Source organism: Nothoprocta perdicaria, unplaced genomic scaffold (genome assembly GCF_003342845.1).
Source record: "Nothoprocta perdicaria isolate Ctin4 unplaced genomic scaffold, notPer1 scaffold_508, whole genome shotgun sequence".
NCBI lineage: Eukaryota > Metazoa > Chordata > Aves > Tinamiformes > Tinamidae > Nothoprocta > Nothoprocta perdicaria.
This window is the reverse complement of record NW_020455764.1, coordinates 13244-27353: the sequence shown is the minus strand read 5'-3', so window position 1 is coordinate 27353 and position 14110 is coordinate 13244. Positions and strand designations below refer to the sequence as shown.

The 14110-nt window shown below is 51.6% G+C and overlaps 1 protein-coding gene across 1 annotated transcript in view; it reads right to left on the bottom strand.

Annotated features, from left to right (window-relative positions):
• The window catches only part of SLC4A4 (solute carrier family 4 member 4), a 96286-nt gene that overhangs the window by 79475 nt on the left and 2701 nt on the right, over positions 1 to 14110 (bottom strand). Inside the window, exons 2-3 of the mRNA XM_026048031.1 lie at positions 13631 to 13704; positions 2211 to 2390 (exon numbers count right to left, since the gene is read on the bottom strand). Coding sequence (XP_025903816.1) covers positions 2211 to 2390; positions 13631 to 13703 — 253 coding nt within the window. The 5' untranslated portion in view covers position 13704. The remainder of the gene's footprint in view (positions 1 to 2210; positions 2391 to 13630; positions 13705 to 14110) is intronic.

The window sequence follows — 14110 nt, the reverse complement described above, 5'->3', positions numbered from 1 at the left end:
ATTCCTGACCTTCTAGGAACTGCTTTAACAACGGCATTAGCAGAGATCTCGCAAATCGAGCTCTATGTGATTGTCCTTGTAACTGACRGGGAACTAAAACACAAGTCCTTTAAAAGCTGAAGTCCCTTAACGTCCTTTAAAAGCTGCCGAGGAGGGCCCGAGGTGGGGAAATCCCACCGCTCTTCCCGGCCACGGCGCATCCCGGCTTCCCGTTGAACACCCTCACTCTTCTGGCTCTTCCAAAGCCCTGGCTGAGCCCAGCGGATGTTTCTGCTTCCCGTGCCGTGGGCTCTCCTCTCACAGCTGCCTCCAGTAGCTGTGAGGTATTTCAGTTTCCCCCCGCTCCGTAAAATTGCCCTTCCAAATTCCCTGCTCTTTATCACTTATATTCTTAGCTCGYTATCCAAACACATCTTTGGCCAAGCACCCCTAACTCAATTACACTTAAGAGAGGAAGATTAAAATCAAGGAAGGGAGTTATAGTGAGATGCCTTGCTGTATTTGCCAGTAATGAAACCTGGACTAAGCTCAYGGGGGATGTGTCTCTTGGTCGGAAGAGGATGGATCTTCTCTTGGAAATACTTTCCAGGCCTGAGAGCGAGCAGAGCAGGTGGGAGTCTCAGTGCACGTAAGCCCCTTGGACCCCAGGAAAGCTTTCAGCAACGTTTCAAYGAGAGATTCCTTAGTGACCACAGCTAGAATATCCAGCCGTTGCCTCGGATCGGCTGCCGCCTACGCGACAGAAAACTAGGTGGAAACAGGAGCCGGTCATAAATGATGGAGGACACGGAGAGCGGAGCGCCCGGGATCGCTGCATGCGGCCTGGGGTTCAGCGTGTGGGCAGGACTCGGCAGGAGAAGGCTGTTAGCAGGTGAAGAAATGTGTACGGGATGAATAATTCAGGCTGGTTTAGAAAGCAAGCTCTTCAGAAAGGAAAAAAAACCCGAGGAGAAAAGGCAACGCGAAATCCAATGTTTGGAAACTCGAGGCGGGAGTAACCTGAACCACTCCTCTCCTTTACAGCGCTCTGAATTAACGGTGCCAGCTCGTAACAGGATCTGGCCACCAGCACACGGCAGCAAGCCAAGGCACCTGGCAAAAGACCTGCACGTAGGCACTGACCAACCACGTGGTTTGAAGGATGGGGCGCTAACACGGTCACGCAGGACACCCGGAATATTTGTGGGGTTCCCTTGTAAACTCTCTCCAGCTCAGGAACCACTTTYTCCCTCATAAGCAAAGAGCTCCCTGCAAGTCCAGCCTGGAATCAAGCCTCAGTTTCAGCTACATCATCCTTGGGCTGTTCCCTCTGCAATCCTTGTTGGCACAATCCCATTTGAGCAGGCTGTCCCTGTCTGCCTCCCACTTGCACTTAAGCAGGCACCCTCCAGATCTTAAATCAAGCTTGTGGCCAACAGAAAAGACATCAAGAAAAATCAGACTTAATSATAGACTCTTAGGAAGCTGCTGAGAAGCCACAAAGTCATGACACTGGATGACAAAGAGCTCTCTCTCTCTTGTGGCTAACAATTTCAATGCTAATACAGTTATAAAGGCACGGCGCGTCACCAAAAGCCACCAAAGCTAAACTGAAATGTTTAAGCCCTAGAGATATTTATTCATACRATAATGCTATATTTTACTCTCTTTATTCTTAGCAAAATTTTAAACTGAAACGGGCAAAAGGACAAAATCTCATATGCACTGCAAATTAATGATGGGATGAATCCAAACCTCACATTCAGCCTATGTTTCCTACAGCCCAGGGCAGTGGTCCTGGTCCTTCCTATCATGCTGCTCCTACGCGGCTGTTTTTAGCCAAAACCATGATTTCCGTAGCCAGAGAGGGGACACAACCTGCATGCAGGAGAGGCTGTTGCTGCAGGGATCTGTCCTCTCCAGGTATCTACTCCGTTTTGTTGTTTTCTTGACACCTCCTTCAACACAACGCGTCTTTCAGCCTGTTCCTTCCCGTCATTCGCTCCGGAGCAAACCCAGGGGATACAGAGGGGCTGTAACGTTTGCTCTGGCCTCTACCTTTCCCAAGACACAAGWACCACTCACCAACAACCGCTTAAAAAAAGGCCCTGACCCTGCAACACACGATGACTCTTTTCACCGATCCCGTTTCCTCCTTCACGCTTCAAGTCAGGAGCGGATCACCAGACAACAAATCATCACACCGAGTAATAACCAACACCGGCACTTACTGAGAGGYTTAAGGATGCTGCTGCTCGTCTCATCAGCGTTTTCTACGTCTGATTTGTCGGAGTAGTTCTCAGAGATTTTCTCCTTTTCTTTCTTCTCTTTGTGCCCGGGTCTTCTTCTGTGACGCCGCCTTCTCCTATAGCTCTTCGGCACGTGGACCCCAATGTAAATTGTGTGATGACCTAAGGAACACAGGCACAGGGAATATTAATTTCGAYTGCACTTGGTGTGGTTGACACTGCATTTCATCCAAACATTCATATATGGCCAACATTAATTACTAGCATGCTCCTTGGCTTCCAAAGCAAGCTAGGAACTGGGGAGCTACCATTTGGAAAAGTACTTTTTGTACAATCCCTTCTGCGAGCACATGCCAGGGCAGACTCGCTGATAATTATTCAGCCCTTGTGACTCATTTAAAAATAAAAATAAAAACCACAGGAGGCCAGACTAATTTTGCAACGCTGAATACAATGCTCTTCAAAACCAATCTTCATTAATCTTCCCCCTTTCTTTCACTAAATATATGAGGCGGGCTCAACACTCACCTTGTGCAAACTCATCCCGTTTAATTGAGCCCAAAGCACTCGACTAGAGAGCCCATTGCATGGCAAGTGTTAAAGTGCCACCAGGACGTTGTTGTAAAACAGCACATGAGCTAAGGACTAATAATACAAGACGCTGTAAACTTCTAAGCACTTGACACCTTCCAAAATTAGAAATAAGTCTCAAATTTCTAATATTCCTTATAAACACAAAGATTGCCTTTACTTGTTTAGTAYAGACTTTTCTTGCACACTATGGGACCTGAATCCAGCTTGTCCATTTTTATTTCCCATCTTTACGAGTCTGATGGGAAGCCTTTTATTTTCAGGGCTTCTTGCTCTTCTAGCTCTTATTCCACACGCCTGCCCCATTCCTCCTTGGGCTGAGACCCCTCTTTGAGAGGAAGCTGAGCAAGCACCTTGGGCATCATTGCCCCAGGAAAAGGCCTTTTTGGAGGAATTTCAGCCCCAAAAGGGGTTCATCTCTTCCGAGACCCCTCACRTGAGGGCTGCAAGGTGCCTGCAATGGCCCAGGAACAGCAAGGCAGGCATGGGGGTGACCAGGGCATGGACGCTGCTGCACGGGGCAGCTCTCAAAACCACGCTGCGTGCACGTATAATCACATAAAATCACATGTAACATACACACACATGTGCACATACAATAGGGACTCGAGGGAGATGTTAATAAGCCTGAATTTTCACAAATACAGTAACCCTTAACTGCTGTTGAAGGCTTCTACGAGGACGACCAGGGCATTTTGTGAGCAGCGTGGCAAGCAGCTCTGGATGCACACGGTGTGTTTGTATCCTCCTGCACCTCCTGCCCTTCTCGTGTTGGATTTAAGAGAAGGCCCTTTAAGTCCAGCACTTTCCTTCTGCATTTGACACCTGAAACTGCCCTTGAGGCAACYGGAACAGTCTGGAAAGCCCTTGGCTGGTTTTCTGCACAAAATTTTAAGCTGAACACATCTGGGAGCTTCCAGAAAACTGCTCGACCGGCACAGCCCTTCCCAATACCAACTCTAAAAGAGCCCGCAAGGACTTTGCAGAGAACGGAAAGACAGGCTAGAAATTTATGAAAACAGCCTGTGCTCTCTGCACATCGCGCTGTCTCTCACACCGAGCTAAACGAGATCYATAACCAAGAGTGCTTAGACAGACAGAGCCCTAGTGGGTGCTCCTCCAAAAAGCAAACAGAGGACAAATTACAAATGCTAAGTGCAAACCATTGTTGAGTTACTCGAGCAGGAAAGAAAAAGCATCTAAAAAAAAAAAAAAAGAGAGACTCAAAAACTGCATTCTCAGCTTTCAAGGACTTGGAAAGTTCTCCAACCCGATCCCTTTAAAGCGAATTTCACCCCTAGACTGGCCCTCAGCCTCGGATCACTTGACTGCGAAGCAGTTGCTGCTGCGGAGGCTGTGCTGGAAAGGGAGCTGTGTGTAACGCAAGGCTGCTGCTCCGGGCCCAGCAGGATGCTCCGCAGCTGCAGCGCCAGCGCCCTCCTCCCCAGGGCCCCAAAGCCGCCCGCGGGCAGGGGGCTGAGCCGGGCTCCGAGCAGAGCTCTCACCATCGAGTTCAAGGGACGTGGTGGCCTGTAGGAGCCGGGCCAGGTCCGTGCAGGAAGGCTCCGTGAAGATGAACACTTGGAGACAGGATTTGGCTCCGGCACTTTGTGGAAAACCCAGTTCCTGCCTTGGGTTTATCACCAGTGGGAGCAGGGCAGGTAGCAAAAGCAGTGCCAAGGGACAGGGGTGGGTGAGCAGAGCAGGGCAGGGGCTGCCGGTCCCAAGGAATTCCCAAGGCCAAGACATGGGATTCTGCAGATGCAGAAGGATGGGGCCATTTCGGCACCTGTATTCATAAAACACCCCTCTTGGAATCACTTTAGCTCCGTGGTCAGCTTGGTAACAGAAACACACCCGAGTAAGCCTGTAGTCTTAATACTTTAATATGCTGCCAACAGAACTGGACAATCTCTTTAATCTTTTGACCACGTGTGCACAGAACAGATTTTGGTAATATGAAACTAAGTTATATTTATACATATATACACACACACAGACACAGGCACACATCTGCATTACTTAGCTGCTGCCCCCTGTTCTGCCAGGGAGCCCCCCCTTCTTCACGGTGCTTTTCATCTCATTCCCCCCTGCATTTGCTCTGGCAAGCCAAGCAAGACTTTTTCCTTCTCTGTGCCCTTGGATCCGAGCACTTGGCATTTGTTGACGCTGGTGCAAATGCCCAGATAAACTTTTGGGCTCCCTTCCCAACGTGCCGGGAAGGAAACAATTGACACGTCCCCTCCATGGGCCGGCTCCGTGCGACATTTCCTCCTCGCCAGGATAGGGCTGCTTTCCCATGGGAACGACCCTCCGCMCACCCTAACGCCTGGCACACGGAGCGGGGCTCCGCCGTGCGCCCCGATGATCCCACTGCAATCCGGGGACCCTCCTCTTCTCCAGGAAGACCACCCACTATTAGCATTAATTGTTAGGATTCTTCCGCTCGATTAAGGGCACGTTGCTTCAGGATGATATCAAAAGGCAGGGCAGGATGCACRGAAAGGCTAGCGGATCTGCGGGGGTACAAGGGACCTTCCTGTCCCAACTGCTCCAGGCTTGCTCATACTTACACGTGTTGCAGCTAAAAGTTACCTTTCTGTCCCAAAATAACCCCCACTGTGTGCAAAATTTTGAGCAAAATGGGCAAGAGTTTTTTTTGGTTTGTTTTCTTTTTTTAACAGAGCCGTGATCAGAGACGTACCTTTCCCTTGGGAGGGGAGGGCGGAAGAAAAGAAGATTGCAGCCAMACAGCTACACGTTTTGCTTCATTTAGAGCTGCCAATTAACAGCAACTCACCATTTGGGATCCAAACTTAGAGCCGAGGCACTGAGCCCTGCATCACTTTGACCAGTGAAMACACCCTCATTTATTCCCATTTTCCAACCATTGTATGGCATTTCTCCCCTGCCCTCCAGGGCATCTATATATGGATATACACACAGGCTATAGGAAACGCAAACTGGAATCCCAGCGTGAGCACAAGGACAAGCCAGGGGGACGATGGATGACGCGTGTGCATCGGGAGCTCCTGGGCCTCAGCTCKCTGCAGCAGTTTAGACACAGAGCTGAGCCCACAGCAAAAATATAATTAAAAAAAAAAAGGTAAAAGAAAGCGAGGGTGAAAGGGCTGGAGCTCAGCACAAGAGCCGGTCATTCGGAGAGAGGAGGTGAAAGCTGGAGGATGCAGGGCTAAGCCTGCCCAGCACATGTGTTGGAGCAAGGAATCCTTTCCACGTGATCACTGGGGGGGCTGAGACGCGGAGCATGGAGAGACTAGCCYGGAAAGAATCCCAGCTTGGCACCTGGGCAGGGAACAAGATCAAAAAGCCAACATGAAAGTTTTATGAAGCCGTGAGAAGGAGCTGAGCCCCAGCAGCTTTCACCTGGCCCCCGTGGCCGCTCCCAAGGCCGCTTTCCAACGCGCGGGCAGCGCCGCGTCGGAGCCGCTCAAGCTCCGACAGGCTCCCGCGGTCCCGGCCAAGGCGCACGGAGCGGAGCCTCCCAGCATCTGCTTCGGGATGGGCAGCGAGCCCCTCGCTGCTGTTGGTAAAAACCACGGGGGCAGCAGAAAAGCACCTCATTCTGCGAGAGAGCCAGGGGAGATGCGACCGCTGCAGGRCAACCAACGCCATGGAAATGCTGCTGGGAGAGAAGGAAAAAAAAAAAAAAAAACACGACAGCCCAGGAGGTACAAATAAGTCACTGGGATGATCCATTTTAAGGGAAGGTACTAAAAGTAGCGCTAAGCAAGCCCCAAATTAAGCCCTGCTTAGTTCCAAAGCAGCTCAAGACCTAAGAACAGCAGGCTGGGCCGTCATGTGCCGGGCGCCCTCGGCACCACGCGGCGCCCGGGGGATTAAGGTGCTGCCGGGGCCCTGCACGGAGCCTCCTGGCACTGCGGGGGCTCCAGGGACCCTGCCCTCCGAGAGCCGCCTCCAGCGAAACGGCCTCCCCGTCCCCACGGCTAAAAATCCCCCCTGAGGCATCTCGAGGAGCATCAACTTCCACACGGATCACCCAGAGGCAGCCCAAGAGCCTGAGTGTTTTCGGCGATCCGTTAGGAAGATGCCAGTTCAGGAGAGGAGGAGAGACGTGGAAGCTCCAAAGGGCTGGCAGGGAACACTGCTCGGCACATGCCCTAGGGACAAGGAGCACGATCGCTGCCTCCAGACACGGCACCATCAGAGAGCAGAAGCACCTAACGGGTGCTGGGTTTGAGGATACCATGACCATTAAAGGTCTGGGTCATGGTTGTGTCCAGGCATGGGCCATCACAGAGGGCCCTCGAGAGTTGTCGGGATCACAGGAGACAGAAGGCATCCGAGCTTGGATTGGGGCACACATTAGGGATCTGGAAAGCTCTCAGGTAGCAAGGCCTTGAAAACAACAGGAATAGGCACTCAACTAAACGCTCCAGGGGATCCCACGGTGGTGGCAGCTGGCCAAAGAAGAGGGTTAGTGTGAGCTCATCGGATGATGGACCTTAAGGGATGGGACCAAATACCAGGGAAAGGGCAGCCCTAAGGTTGAGCATGGGGTGCTCAGCCCAATGAAAGGCCACTGAGAGAACAGTGTGCAGTGAAAGGGCACAAGAGGGAAGAGGGGCTGACACTTCAACCACAAGAGGAGCTCCACTTTTGAGTCAAAACCCAAGCTGCTGGGCAGCTGAGAAGCAAGAGAGAAAAGGACCAGGCTAGAGACTACAAGACTTTCTTCTACCATCCATGAGCCAACTGTGGGCTCCAGCTTTTGCTTCCAACTCGTCTTCCTGCCACCTCTGGCATTAAGGCCCTGAATACACTGCTGAAGTTAAACTCTAGAGGAGAGGACTCAGCACCAACACAAAATGATGCTGCGGCCTTGCAGGCCCCCAAAGCTGTTGCTCTCTCTACAAGGACCTTGACTAGCCTCCATCTTACCTATTTGTGTCACTGCACTTCACCTGCTCACACGCAGTCTTCTCCTAAAACAACTGCAAGTTACCGACAAGTGAGCCAGGTAGGTAAGACACCGTGAAAACATGAGAATCTTTGGCCAAGATCAGGTTTCTAGAGCCTAACTGTCCTCAAAAGGTCAGTTTAATCTTTATGCAAAGTGACCTCTGTTAAGTCTTTAAAAGGCCCCCACGTAATGACACTATAGTTAGCCAGACCAGAGGTCCTCCGAGCCATCTAAGTTCTGCACTTCTCAATTTCAAGCATGCAGCTTCCCTCCCTCCTCGCTCCTGTGCCAACCGTGGCCATCGCTCCAAGTACAAGAGTCCTAGCAAGATGCAGAGGCTCCCTAAGCAAAGCTGGTTTCCAAGGGGAGATGCCCTGAAGAGAAGGAGGATTGCTTGGAAAGGGGAAGCTCAGTCAAAGCCAAGTCAAAAAGATAGAAAGTAGGAAGAGGAAATGAAGAAAATAAATTGAATTTTTCACCTGGCTTGTTCCAGAAGCTAAAACCCTGTGAGTTTAGAAAACAACAGAAGCAGAACATGGCCAAAAGCAGGGGATTGCTGGGACAGAATGGGAGGACATGCCATGAAACCCAGAAGACACAYGCTGAGGAGAGCCCAGAGCTGCTGCTCTGTGACGGGAAAGGGGAACAAGGCCGGCAATGAATTAACGGGCAGCCACTGTCTAGAGTGAAGGAGGAACAAGCGCTGGGCATCCTCACAGAGCCACGCGGGAGCCAGCACTGCACTCCTACCCACAGCCCCTAAGCTGCTTTCCTGCCTCCTCTTCGGAGCCATGAGAGGTTACAGAAGGCACCCAAGCTGCCTGCTGTGATCTGAGCTAATCCGGCCAGCGCCGCCCGGACCCCGCTCAGGGCAAGAGCAACGTGAACAGCCCGAGCTCTGGGACCAGGGCAGGGGGACAGGAGGGAGAGCCGGGCTGGGGAGCCTTCCCTTCTGAGGCTCTAGGCCCAGCTGTTGAAGACCCAGCCTCTGCATTGTTTGGCACCCAACACCTCCAGGCACCTGCTTTTCAGGAAGCACTGCCCATGGTACATGCCCCCCTTGGGAGTGCCCCAAACTGCTCCTCAAAACGGACATTGTCCCAAACCACCTACCTTGGGTTGAAAACAGCTCAGCCTCATTTTCCTTGTTTCTAKCTCATTAACTACTGAGGCTGACAAACGGAGCAAGCTGCATTTGGCACCACCAAGTGCACGCAGGCAGGTAAGGGCCACTCTCCAATGTAACCAAGGGCCTTGATCTTCCCATCTGAAATAGCTCTGAACAACCGGCCTCAGACTGGCACTGAAGGGACAAGAAGGGACCGACCGTCGTGAGGGCCGAGATGGTGCCTGAAATGGTGACAGCACCAGTTCTACCACGGTGCAATAACAGCTCCAGCAACAGTGTCCAGGTCAAGCCCAGCTCTGCTGGTCCTGGACCACACAGAGCAAGGGACCCTGCCCTTGTCCTTCACTACATGAAGGCTCTGCTTACCCTGGCCAAGCACCGGCTAACAGGGTTCTGCCAATCCCTGGAACACAGTGAGGTCTCTTCCACCTTCTGCCCGAGCCGACACTTCCCTCCTCTGCTGAGCAAGTTGTGTCTTTTGCCCTCCACTCCAACTGTGCAAAGACTTGTCTTTTCATCTGCTGTTCTGATTTAGGGCCTGGAACAAAGCTCTTAAAATCTGTCCACGAGGAGAYAAGCATGGCAAATGCACACGCTACACATTTTACAGCTGTGTCTGGGCTTCCTCAGCACGTTACATATTACCTGTTTATATTAAAATTTCCTTAAAAACAAATCAGGAAGCGTGAGCAGCATACCCAGCAAGGGARAAGATAACAAAATTGCCATGTAAGCAGTAGATGCACAACCACCTGCATGCCTCGATCCTCTACCATAGAGCCATGCAGTCCTAGCTAAACTGATCCAGCCAACTGAGAACCTTCTGAGAGAAAGGGCACACCTGAGGAAAACCTACAGAAAATGAAGGGAGAAGAATAAAAAGAGCTTCAGCTGAATGTATTTCACTACCCGGTCAGAAGTCAACAGAGATGAAAAGAAGCCAGACACTGTCATTATGGTATGGAAAAACCCTCCCTTCACTGCTATGTGCTTGACACTGGGTGAGGAGTATCACACGTCGACTCAGCTGTTCTTGAAACATTTTCTGCATTTCTTCCGCCCACCCAGCCAACTTACCACGAGCGTCTGCAAAGGCACTTGAGCCTCTGAACGTGGACTGTGGTCTTCCTCACAGAGCCTGCAGCAGCACTCAGCACAGCCAAGGAACAGCCAGGGGACACGGATGCCGTCTCACACAACCCAGCACATCCAACATGAGCACCAACACTTGCCAACTGCTCTGCCCAACTAAACCATCCCACACAGACACGTGTGGAAAGCTCCAATGATAAACACGCCCATCAATTTGCTGTCTTCATGGCAAAGAGGTTGTTAAAGCACTTCTAAGTAGCTGATATTCACTGGCTTCAAAAGATTTGGGCTCATGGCTTCCCTACTCCATGCACACAAAAACGGCTCCCAACTTTTCTGCATTATCAGCATGCTGCGGCAAAGCCAAAGCACGAGGACTTGGTTATTTTAGGCAAACCAGACAAGAGCACATTTCAGTATCCTCTGGAGCATGATGGGCAATCCAAGTCARAGAGAATAAAAAAACCTGTCCCCAGGTCCCCACCGCGTTGCGGAATCGAAGCCCGAGTCAGTCCAACGCAACCAAAAGGCAGCCTGCTCTGACCATCTCCCCGTTTAATTCAAAGGGAGGCACCAAAATAAATTAATGAAGTAGAAGCTACATTGATATTTTGTGAGATTCATTTTTTTAAATGACACTCATTTCAAAGGCTATTCAAAAACAGGTCATTTGGTTATATCTGCAGAATGGAGAAGCTTTGTCTAYGGCCAGTGAAGGAAAAGCGAGGATGGGTTGGGAAGCGGGATAGGAAAGGCCCATAGGAGTCAATACAGCTGTACCTGCTGTCTACAGTTACTAGAGGTCAGGATGTGCATGGGAAACATCACCTTCCAATCCCTTCTTGTTGACCCAACGACCAAATAATTATCTTGGGCTTATGGCATCACAGAGCTTTCTACCGTTAAAGGACAGTGAAGGCCAAAAAAAGCAGGGGGAGAGGAGAAAAATGAAGGAGCAGACAGCAAACGTGGCCAAGGAAGTTGCCGAAAGTCGCTTCCAAATCCCCTTTTAATGCTTTACGCATCGATTAATCCCATAATGTTAACAGGATCTACGAAAGAGTTTCCACGGAGTATTTCCYTGAATTCATTCCTTTGAGGGTGGTRTCCCAGATGRGCACGTCCCAGTCACAGCTTGGCTCTGCAAGGAAGGTGAAATGCAGGACCAGACCCCCCGCAGCAGTGYTGGTCCCTGCTCCCACCACCTGCACCCAGGGAGCCACAACCCGCTTGTCAGACTCGAACCGGAGCATCGGCCGAGCCCGAGGGCAGCGACGCTCGGCGAGCCAAGAATACCTTATCTCTAAGGATAAGGTGGAGCTTGGCTTTTCCCCTCTTGCAAAAGCGGCTCTTAAGTAATGTGTTTATGTCACCGGCAGCAGCGCTCCCAGCAGCGCGGCGTTACCTCCAAGGGAAGGAACGCGCAGCGCTCGGAGGGAACGGGAACGCCTGGCGCGCACGGGAGGGTCCCCTTGGGCTGGGCCTGTTCCTGYTTTCCCCTGAGAAAGCCGCCCCTTTCCCACTCACTTTCCTCTCGCGCTGTGTCCCGGTCGGAGCCGGCTCCCTGCTCCTGCTGAGTCACATTTCCGGGCACTCGGGAGCAGCAGGAGCAGCACCCAGTGCCAACAGAGCTGCTCCTCACCAGGGCAGCGGGCTGGGGTGTTAATGAAGCCCTCGCACTGATAAGGGAGGAGAAGAAAAGCACAAAAGAGGGGCAGCCAGAAGTGAATGACTTGCAAAAGTCCATAGCTGAGAACATTAATAAAACAACTTGCAAGGGGCTGGAGGCACCAGACTGCAGCACCACCTTAGAGATGCTTGGAACGATATCCTGACGTGGGTCAAAGCAACACACCTGCCCAGTGAGTAAATGATTTCCATTCATATGACATTTACCTGGCAAGGGCACATCTTGGCATCCTATTGACCCCAAAGTTCCATTTTTCCCCCCTATTAGAAAGCCAAGTGCTTCCCTCAGCCACACCACCCCATAATCCAACCAGGGAGCAACACTGCATTCCAGAAAGGCTGCGTCCTTAGGAACAAAGGGGAATCAACAAATAAAACCCAAGAAGAGAACCACCAGGCAAGCTCCTGGAGAAGGATGAAGCGGCAAGAAAGACTAACAATTTCATGCCATGTGCCTCGTTTCCTCAAGGAAGTGGACTGAAATTATGAACGATCAGTAAACAAAATACATTTAGAGCTAACAGTAACCACCTTTTTCTACAGAGAATTTGACCACTGCAACTTTTTTTTGGAAGGAAATCAACCATATCATGCAAGACAAATGGAAGCCAGAGAGATGGCTTCAAGGCTCCCCTCCTCAGGCCCTTAGCTAAACACTCTCCTCCCGGTCAAACTGTCCTGCTCCTCTTACACCTGCAAACACCCCGCCAGACAGACTCACTTCTCTTTACTCSCTTCTCTTCCTGGCCACATCACTTCTCTTTACCCCTGCAAGAGGGGCAACAAGAAGCGTGACAGCCCAAGGCGGGATATGTGCACAGGGACACGGAGAGAAACCCGSAGCAGCTGGGAACACGGCACAAACCCTGAGGCACATCCTGGCTCCCAGCTCCTGCTGCCGTCGGGAAGGACACGGCGGCGCCGCTCTGCACGACCCGCCACCCTGGAGCGTCCCATATGGGCCATATACCCCTCCATATACACCACGTGGGCCACATGCACCTCGGCAGCAGGGGCCAACGAAATATAAGGAATTCTTGGGTGCAAACACAGGAGTTGCCACCCCTCTCTGCTCTCTAAATACCCCCTCCGTGCCTGCCTGTCCCACACACAGCGGCCTATTAAACCCTACATGGAGGTTTATTGCTACAAAGTGCCACTTCACACGAGTCACAAGGGAAACACAGGCTTTTCCATGGACATCCCTTCTCAGGAGTCCTCTGACCAAGCACCTTCACAGATGAGTTTTTTTCCATATTGCTTCATGTTTTCATGTATGTCATCAATGCCAGCGACAGGGCTGCACCTCTACGCCTTTCAAAATATTTTCAGCTTAAGTCCATGGGTGTTTGATCACAAATTAAAACMCTAAAACGACATTTAATACCCACCAAAAGGCAAGAGAAGTGCTATGAGGGGAAATGCCGGCCTCCTTTCCCTTCCTGCAGCCCTGTCCTCCTCCTGCACTAGCTTATCAAACACACTGTCAACAGATCCTCCCCGAACACAAAAAACAGCATTTGATAAAATAACTCATACCTATCGAGTTAGGGGTTTTCCATAAACAAACTTTAAAAGCTGAACTCCTTGACACTCCTTTTGCCCTTTGGGCTTTCACAATACGGTTAGCGGAAAAATTAAAAGGTTTTTGAAGGTGTCTGCTCCTTCCCTAGGAGACCGACCAGCTCTTTGCCYTGTTACGAGACTCCTCTTCCTCCTCCCAAATCACAAGGTCAACCCAAGGAGCACCCCCTCACCTGGAAAAATAGCTCACTTCTAACTTCCCATGCGCCTTTCATCCTGATTAAACTTACCAGCATTTCAGCCAATTCCAGGATGAATTACCGAGTCCAAACCAACGTGCCCTTTCCCTCTGCTCTCCCGCTGGGGCAAAYTCATACATCAACATCAGTGGTGGCCGCTGCCCCTCGTCCCCGGCAGCGCCGGGTCTCTTACCTTCCACTTCTTCTTCGTCGCATACGTGTTTGAGGAAGGAAGCCCCTCTATCCAGCACTGCCTCGTCCTCCATCCTATAGTAATAGAAAAGAAAGAAGGAATGCTCAGACTTCTCCTGCAGGGAGCTGCTGGACCCGGCCCAGCTGCGGGGCAGGTTCACTTGCAAGCTGCTGCTCATGGTGGCGCGGGCCGGGCTCGCTCTGCCCGTCTCCTTCCAGCCGCTCCTTCAGCAGACTCCTTTCAGGCGCCGTTTGGTGTAAGCTGGCCTCGCGGAGCTCCCCTCCTGACCTTGCGAGGACATCAGTGGCAACAGGTGGGAGCAAGGTAATCCCAGCGAGAAGTCTTTGTCTCCCCCGCTGCCTTTTCCCCTTTCTGTCCCCCTTTTTGCCCGCTCGCAGCGAGCCGCGCGCGCGCACGGCCGCAGCTCCGGGGCCGCCGGAGGCAGGAGTCCGAGGGAGCCGCGTGTGCCCCGCCGGTGCC